Source organism: Schistosoma haematobium, chromosome 4 (genome assembly GCF_000699445.3).
Source record: "Schistosoma haematobium chromosome 4, whole genome shotgun sequence".
Classification (NCBI taxonomy): Eukaryota; Metazoa; Platyhelminthes; class Trematoda; order Strigeidida; family Schistosomatidae; genus Schistosoma; species Schistosoma haematobium.
Window position 1 is genome coordinate 30,066,601 of NC_067199.1, and position 8,903 is coordinate 30,075,503.

The 8,903-nt window shown below is 42.5% G+C and overlaps 1 protein-coding gene across 1 annotated transcript in view; it reads right to left on the reverse strand.

The window, feature by feature from the left end:
* The window catches only part of ABCB11 (ABC transporter B member 11), a 53,172-nt gene extending 51,419 nt beyond the window's left edge, over window positions 1–1,753 (reverse strand). Inside the window, exons 1-2 of the mRNA XM_051216171.1 lie at window positions 1,430–1,753; window positions 1,116–1,374 (exon numbers count right to left, since the gene is read on the reverse strand). Coding sequence (XP_051066733.1) covers window positions 1,116–1,374; window positions 1,430–1,476 — 306 coding nt within the window. The 5' untranslated portion in view covers window positions 1,477–1,753. The remainder of the gene's footprint in view (window positions 1–1,115; window positions 1,375–1,429) is intronic.
* Window positions 1,754–8,903: the final 7,150 nt, after the last annotated feature.

An 8,903-nucleotide genomic window follows, 5' to 3' on the forward strand; every position in this document is an offset into this window, starting at 1 on the left:
ACAGGCTAAACGGTAGAAGGAGGTAGGGTTATTCTGTATATGAGACGCACCTTAACCAAACGAGCTATCGAAACAGTGACACACGACTCACGGACATGTGAACTGACGCGCTGCTGGCTGAAATGCAAAGGGCAGGAAATTAAATTATTTGTAGTATACCGCAGTCCAGAATAGGTATTGGATGACACCTTCCTAAATAAAATTAAATCCTAGTCAAACAGGTGTAAAAGCCTCATAGTGGGTGATTTTAATGGACTTTCCGTAGATTGAGAAAACTTAAATACAAGGTCATCAAAAGAATAATCTGATTACAAATTGTTAGAAACGACAATCGCCCTAACTTTATTCCAGAACATTAGAGATTTCACCAGATATGACATACGAAGTTCCTTATCTGTCTTGGACTTAGTCTTCGCACACGGTGACGATATCAGTCAAAAATAAAGTTCCTTTCATCTATGAGGGGTGATCATGCTGTCATTTTATTCACGTTCATGGTTGATGTAGTCTTTCAAGCAGATGTGCCGGCTCGTCCTAACATATCGAGGCGATCAATTCTGCAGCTTCTACTGAAAACTAGAAAATTGACTCCGATTTATCAGTAAGAGGGACATGAACTCGTTTCCGGCAGTTATGTAATCAAGTAACTCAACCATATACACCCTGCACAGTCCTGAAGGAGAAATAACATAGTCATCCCTGGATAAAACGGAAGATAAGACGTTTACTAAGGCAAAAGAAAAAAGTGTTGGGACGTCGCCGTCAACCTTGGCATAACAAATACAATGGAACGCTACAGGTCAGTCCGAAACAAGTGTATAAGCACAATCCGAGCAGCTCAGAGAAAATATGAAGAGCAGTTCTCACGATCTATAATTAGGCAGCCGAAGAGACTTTCCTCGCACAGTAATCTGAGTTTGAAATTTACATAAATTTTGGAATACCTAGATTACTATACACAAAAATAGTTGACTTTTGTATTGATAGATAGCTTGGTAAACTAAGGGAAGAAACACTTAAAATTCCTAAATTGAGGCATTACAAAGCAACCTACAATGTAGAATATGAATGAGCGGGAACATGAAACGCAATTAGATTTAATATGAAGATCATACTTGGATTAGAAGTTGCCTGGTACGTTTTACAACACGTGAAGCATATATATTTGTGAACCATACTTGACCAAAGGATATCAGGAAGGCAGCAGCCGCTATGACTGCAAGCAAAACAGATGCGCGGTATATTTCTACGTATGAAACACCAACAGTGCTTATAATGTCATTGACAATCCAGCGGAAGACTAGTATGGATACAGGAAATGCAGCTCCGAAAACAACGGAAAGTAACAACCCGAGGAAAAGAAGAAAATTCTCGCTGGAAGTGGCGAATCCAAACTTTAGATGAGCATGGTTACTGATACATGACTTACCAAATCCTTATATCTAATGCTAGAGTAAGAATGCAACCTGAAAACATTTGTCATGCCTACAACAATTACCCTGTTTTCTGATCTTTTTGAAGAAGATCCAAGTGGCAATCATCGCACTCTGTATTCGGAATAGCAAACTCTTTATGGCCTTTGTGTGCCATGACGACGGCGGATCCTCAATCAACAGACAGCAAACCAAATATCGCCGACCAACAAGCGACCTTGACGACTCGCCGAAGTAGCCTTCGAATATTGTAAACAAACGTTTTTACTGCACGAGAAACGTAAGAATTGGTTAAGGGTCCTTGTCTAGCGTCGAGGTACATTTGATGCCGTTTAAGCATAAAAAACAACATTAGAGAGGTTAGCTAAAAAGAGAGATGCGCAGAAGAAAAAGAGAGTTAACGACTTGATGATGTCACAGGTATTCAGTGTTTGACAACGCTTCTACCAGTAACACCTAATATATTTCGTTCCCACCCAGAGAAATCAAAAGACAGAGTCGAGGAGATCGGAAGAGTATATTTGGCAATGACCAATATATCGGGATTCTCTGATCTAATCTGGCTAGCGATTGCGGTTGATGTTGAGCACGGCGTTACCACACGTGATCTGGTGCGGATGCCTGACCGAGCGCCTTCAGCTAGATGAGTCCACTAAAACATATGGTCAGCATCCAATGTCGAAAACTTACAGAGCTATTTATTTTGGGGATTTATTTACCGCTACAGATCACTCCCCCCTAGTGGGGCAGTGACGACCCTAAGACGTGGCCAGCCAGAAGTTTAAACCCAACGAGTTTGTCGTTGGTAAACACTCTTCTGATAGCTTACTAAGTGTAGCAGCGTCTGGTCGTCTTTCCTTACTATATGGGACCGAGGTACAACATAGTAAAAAAGAAAGAGTTACAACGAAAATTTCGACTCCTCGTAAACTGCATCGTTCTTTTACAGTCGTCCTGGAAAAGAAAAAAGAAAGTGTAAGTGCATGTCGAAATACACTCGTATGTGCGTAAAAACACAATGTCGGCGAAAAAATGGAAAATATACTCAAGCACACGTAATAGTGTTGAAAAAATCTTTTTTGTTTTGTTTTTTTTTAAGTAAAAAAATATAAATATATAAGCATATTAAAATTTTTTTAAAAAATTTATATATCGTAAAAAGAAAGATCGAGATAATATCAAATGTCGAGTAGTGCCTTACGTGCAGTAGTCGTTTAAATGTTCTGGAAATCTTACTCTTCTTCCAGAACGCGTCGTTTTAGGTATATTTTCAGATACATTCGAAGTATCATCGCTAGTGTTGGTTGTCGGTTGAGGAATTATGAGTGAAGTCGTATCGTTCGATTGTACCGAAGGAAAATCGACGTGGATAGGATTTCCTTCTAAATACGCTGCTTTGAGGCGATCGATGCTGATGCTATCGTTTGTTCCGTTCTTATCGATTATATAGTACTTCGGTTCGCGTTGAAGAACTTTGAAAGGTCCTTCGTATGCTGATTCTAAGGGTCGTCGATGCGAGTCTCGACGAATGAAAACGTGTGTACTATATCGTAAGTCAGGTTGAACGAAAACATCAGTTGATTGAGGTCGAGTGGAAGCAGGTTTAACTGAACGCATTGCGTTTGTAAGCCTGTTCGTGTAGGAGGTTAGATCCATGTTCGTTGAAGAGGATGAAGGATCTACGAATTCTCCTGGAAGTCGAAGTGTCGTTCCATAAACGAGTTGAGCCGCAGTGTATCCAATGTCGGCTTTCACTGCATTGCGAATACCTAGTAAGACAAGTGGAAGAGCGTCGGTCCACTGTGAAACGTTTGAAGCTGATAGCGAAGCTTTCAGTTGTCGGTGAAAACGTTCTACCAACCCGTTTGCTTGTGGATGGTAGGCGGTCGTTCGGAAGCGAGTGATTCCTAAAAGTGTGGTCAGACGACGGAAAAGTTCAGATTCAAACTGACGTCCGCGGTCTGTAGTGATGGTTGAAGGGCAACCGAAGTTTGCTACCCATCGTTCGACAAAGGTGCGGGCCACTGTTTCAGCAGTGATGTCCTTAATAGGTACTGCTTCTGGCCATCGAGTGAAACGGTCTACGCAGGTTAAGAGATAAGAGTATCCATTTGAATCTGGTAAAGGTCCTACCAAATCCAGATGAACATGGTCGAAACGAGCATCGGGAGTTTTAAACGAGCCCAGGGGACATTTATTGTGTCTGATAACCTTAGATTTTTGCCAGCTTACACAGGAGCGTGCCCACTCCCTCACGTCTTTATTCATGCCAGGCCAGCAAAACCGTTCTGCTATAAGCTTGATGGTTGCACGAACACCTGGATGCGAAAGTTTGTGCAATGTGTTGAAGGCATTGCGTCGATAATGTTTCGGCACGATTGGGCGATCCCTACCTGTAGATGTGTCACGAAGTAAGGTTTCCTTACCTGTTCCCATCTGTTTGATTCGTAGTTTAAGTGTTGTGGACGATAACTCGTGCTGAAGATCACTGTCTTCTTTTTGAAGCTCGGCGAGTTTAAGAAGGTCGATGCCTTGGAAACTGTTCAAGGAAGTTATGCGAGATAAAGCGTCTGCAACTACATTGTTTGCTCCAGAGATGTGTTGAATATCCGAAGTAAACTGCGAAATGTAGTCCAGTTGTCGAGACTCACGGGGAGAGTACTTGTCAGAAGGAGAGCTTAGCGAGAAAGTGAGCGGTTTATGATCCGTGAAAGGAGTGAATTCACGGCCTTCGATATAGTGTTGGAAATGCCATACAGCACAATACATAGCTAGAAGTTCCCTACCGAATGTGCTGTACCTAGATTCGGTGTCTAGCAACCTTCTAGAGAAAAATGCCAAGGGTTGCCAGGAGTTGTTAACCCTATGTTGTAAGACGCCACCGATTGCTGAGTCGGATGCGTCTACTGCGATACTAATGGGTGCTTCGGTGTCCTGATGGGCGAGCATTGTTGCTTTAGCAATCAGTTCCTTAACTGTGGAGAATGCTTTTCGTGCGGTGTCGTCTAAATTAATGGATTTCGCATTTCCACGAAGTTGGTCGGTTAGCGGTTTCATGAGTAATGCGCATTTGGGTATGAAACGTCTATAGAAACTTACGAGGCCGTTAAACGTGCGTAATTGCTTGACGGTGGTCGGTTCTGGGTAATCCAGAATGGCCGCCACTTTGGTTCTAAGGGGTCGGATACCTTGAGCATCGATAGTGTGTCCCAGAAAGTCTAACGAGTCGGTTCCAAATTGGCATTTCTGAACGTTTACAGTAATGCCATGTTTTTGTAATCGTTCGAAAACAAGATCCAGATGCTTGAGATGTGTTTCTCTGTCCGGACTTGCGATTAGACAGTCATCAACATACGCGTGTACGAAGTTGAGACCTCGAAAAACATCGTCTATGAATCTTTGGAATGTTTGAGCAGCGTTCCTTAGACCGAAAGGCATTCGCAAAAATTCATAGAGTCCGAAGGGAGTTATGATAGCTGTTTTCTGTATGTCGTCAGTAGCCATAGGGATTTGGTTATATGCTTTAACCAAGTCGATTTTCGAAAAGACAGTTGTAACTTTCAAGGTAGCTGTCAAATCGTGAATGTGAGGCAACGGGTAACGATCGGGAATGGTTTTCGCGTTCAATCGCCAATAGTCACCAGTTGGACGCCAATCGTTGCTGTCCTTTTTAGGGACCATGTGCAACGGAGCTGCATATGGGCTATTTGACGGTCGTATGATTCCTAAGTCTATCATATGGTCGAATTCGTTTTTCGCTAACCTTAGCTTTTCGGGAGCTAGTCGTCGTGCTTTAGAGAATACAGGTGGTCCTGTAGTCGTGAGGTGATGTGTAACGTTGCTGGTTACACACGGTAATCTCGGTTGCGTTTGTTGTATCCCAGGATACTTATCGAGAAGTGGCTGATAGAGTGGGTCTATCACATGTTTAATTGTGACTGGGGATAATTTGCAACCAGTAAAAGAAGTTACGCAAACGGATAAATTAGTGTTTCCGTCTACTAGCCTCCGTTTGCGCGTGTCGATGATCAGATTATGGTGTTGTAGAAGATACATACCAATGATTGGCATAGAAACATCTGCAACAACGAAGATCCAGTGAATGGGTTTGCGTAAACCCACGTTAAGGTAAACGTACCTTTTGCCATACGTAGCGATCGGTTTTCCGTTTGCCGCCTGTAAGTTTAGGGTCGATTCGTGTAGTCGGTCGTTAGGATTTGCTGGGAGAACGCTAACTTCTGCGCCAGTGTCGACGAGGTAGCGAACTCTCGTTGTCACATCTGTGACGAATAACAGACAGCTTTGTTCGCCGGCTACGGTCGCCGTTAACGCGTGCCGGCTTGGAAGTTTCCCGAATTGCTTTTCGAATCAGTCGGTTTCGTGTTGGGAAAATTGCAGGGTTTTCTGCAATTTCTGGAAAACTTTCCATACTGGTTATGATACCAGCACCAGTTGGGATTATCCGTCTCTCGTTGTCTAGAGACAGATCGCTTACGTGAAATGGTTCTACGTGGGGTGCGCGATCTCTTATGGTCGGCACGAAGACTAAGATAACGCGTGAGTGTATGACATAAATCGGTTATATCATTCTGAGTCGTTTGAGGCTTTTCTTTGACTGAAGATACCTCGGTGGTAGAAGGTTTCGTAATTTCTAAAATGCGGTCGGCAGATGCAGCTAGCTCGTCTAAGGCGTTGTTCTGGAACGAGACCAGAACTGCTTGCACCTGTTGGGGAAGTTTTGACAAGAAGAGTTGTTTGAATAGACCTTCGTCGAAAGTTCTTGGGCCTATTACCTCTCTCATCCGTTGCAACATGTCTGTCGCAGAACCATGTTGCAGGTCGATGTTATTGAAGAGTTGTTCTAACCTTTGTCGATCGGTTAGGTCTCCTCTTTTAAGAATCGAACGTTTCAAGGTTTCGTAAGGATCGGAAACATCACTAGTAAACATACTAGGTGTTACATAACTTTTGAATTCGCGCGGTAGTGCCTTGACTACTGCGAGGAATTGTGCACGTGTGTCGATCACGCCGTGCTCGGAGAAGTCGGCTTCTGCGTAGGAAAACCAAGGTTCGATGTTGTCGGGCCAGAAAGGCATCAGTTGAAACGAAGGTGGGGACAAGGTCTTAAGCTTGAGTACGTTAGGTGTCTGTTCGGTCATGATGAAATATGAAGTACGATAATGAACGAGGGGAAATATATATATATCTAAGAAAAAATACGAAAAAAATCACAATGTTTAAAAAAAATAAAAAAACAAGGCAATGATATATAATAATCTTAAAAAAGGAACAGACTCACAGTTGCAAATAGGTGTACCAGATCACGTCGGGCTCACCAATGATGATGTCACAGGTATTCAGTGTTTGACAACGCTTCTACCAGTAACACCTAATATATTTCGTTCCCACCCAGAGAAATCAAAAGACAGAGTCGAGGAGATCGGAAGAGTATATTTGGCAATGACCAATATATCGGGATTCTCTGATCTAATCTGGCTAGCGATTGCGGTTGATGTTGAGCACGGCGTTACCACACGTGATCTGGTGCGGATGCCTGACCGAGCGCCTTCAGCTAGATGAGTCCACTAAAACATATGGTCAGCATCCAATGTCGAAAACTTACAGAGCTATTTATTTTGGGGATTTATTTACCGCTACAGACTAATAGTAACACAAATTTATATTTTGTAGCCACAATCATACATCACTCCTTTTCCTTGTTACATGATTTTGTATACGCTATGACATACACACTCAATCAGCAATGTTAATTCGAACTGACTGAGAATGTACTTCTCTTCGCAATCATAATAATGATAATGGTTCTTTTGTATTTCATGGCCTCTGAGTTCGACTTCTGAATATAATACGTCCGGTTGTGTTCAGTTAGCTCTGGTTGGTTTATTTTTGCACTACTTCGGGAATTACTAGCTAGACCAATGACTCGAATACTTCTAGTCATAATAGATTTGTTGACTAACATCGTTAACAACCGTGAAAAAATATATTCTTTGAACAGATAAACAAACGAAAACTCGTAATGGAATAAAGAAATGTGTCTTTGACAACATTAGTATTGACGGAACAATCTCCAACGACAATGAGGATATGCTGAAACTCAGCACGCACTTTGGACAAGACAACTTTAATAAAGCTCGGTTCTTTAACATCATTAAAGAGACTGAATTGTTCGGAACGTAAAGTTAGCAACTCAGTGAAGAAACAGTCAGACGCTGTTAAGCTTAGACTGCATATTTACAAGCAAAGAATTTCTAATTGACGGGTTTCTAATCCTGGCTCCCCTGGGAAAAAGCGATCCCACAGCCATAGCCGTCCATTATTTTTAGCAAGACTGAGTTACAGTATCACACTGACAACAGGCATTGTAATTTCAAACGTTTTGATGTATCAGATTTACAGTAGAGTATACGGCAGGTGAACTGGGAAGTCCGCCCACAAGTCTTGGAGGTCCTCCGGGATTTTCAACTGCATACGACCTTCATGTTATGAACAAGTCTTCACGACAAAAGGTCACTAAGAAATACGAGAATCACACTTTTCGAGTGCTAAAACCCTAAATGTGCTACTGTGCTGAATACGAACGACTCAGCGAAGACTGCACACTCAGGCAGTTCAAGAAAGCAAGAAATCAATGCGTGGAAGCGACAGAAGATAGCCCTCAGCACCAGGTCAAGCTAGTCAATAGGTTTCTTCTCCTTCAAAAAGCTTAGTTCGTTATGGAGCCCCTCTTCAACGAGCCGAAACCGTGGTTTCCAGGTTGTTAGGTCCTAATGGCCCCGCCAACAACGACAGATATCCCATGGAGCCCTTGGCGAGAACAATAATTTCAAGCACTAAAACCACCACATACAAATTGCTTCGACTAGAGCTTCACTCGCAAGTCAACAGGAGCCTCAACAGCGGACCGGAGCACCGGACTGGTGTACCAGAGACTCTAGCATACAGACAAGTGCATTTTTAATGGCCTAGATATAGTTCACTCTGCTACACTTAGAGGAGCTGCTTCAGTCTTGGCGACACGAATTAGTGTGAGTTTTTAAATCTTCTTAGCCTAGTTCGAGTCTGGAACAATTCGAAGCTGGCGGATAATACGCGCGTACAAACAATACATCATTGTTGACGTTCCTAGCAAGAAACAACTTATGATTGCAGCCAAGCAATGGATTGTTGGGAAAGAACTTTGCCTTTTTCCAACGGAGCCGGTCGATATCCAACTGCAAAACTGCGATCGACCACATGACAAATGGTCAGTTGTGAAATGTAAAGTCACTCACGAATTCGGTGAGTAACAAACATAGAAATGTTAATTTACTATAGATTCTCTTCAGTCTGCAAAGGATATGCTATTGTCCCTCTAAATACTGGAACTTTACCGTAAAAACACTTCAACGGAAGATAACACCTTGCCACTGAACACTGAGAAGCCCAAGAGGTCAGTACAATATTCTT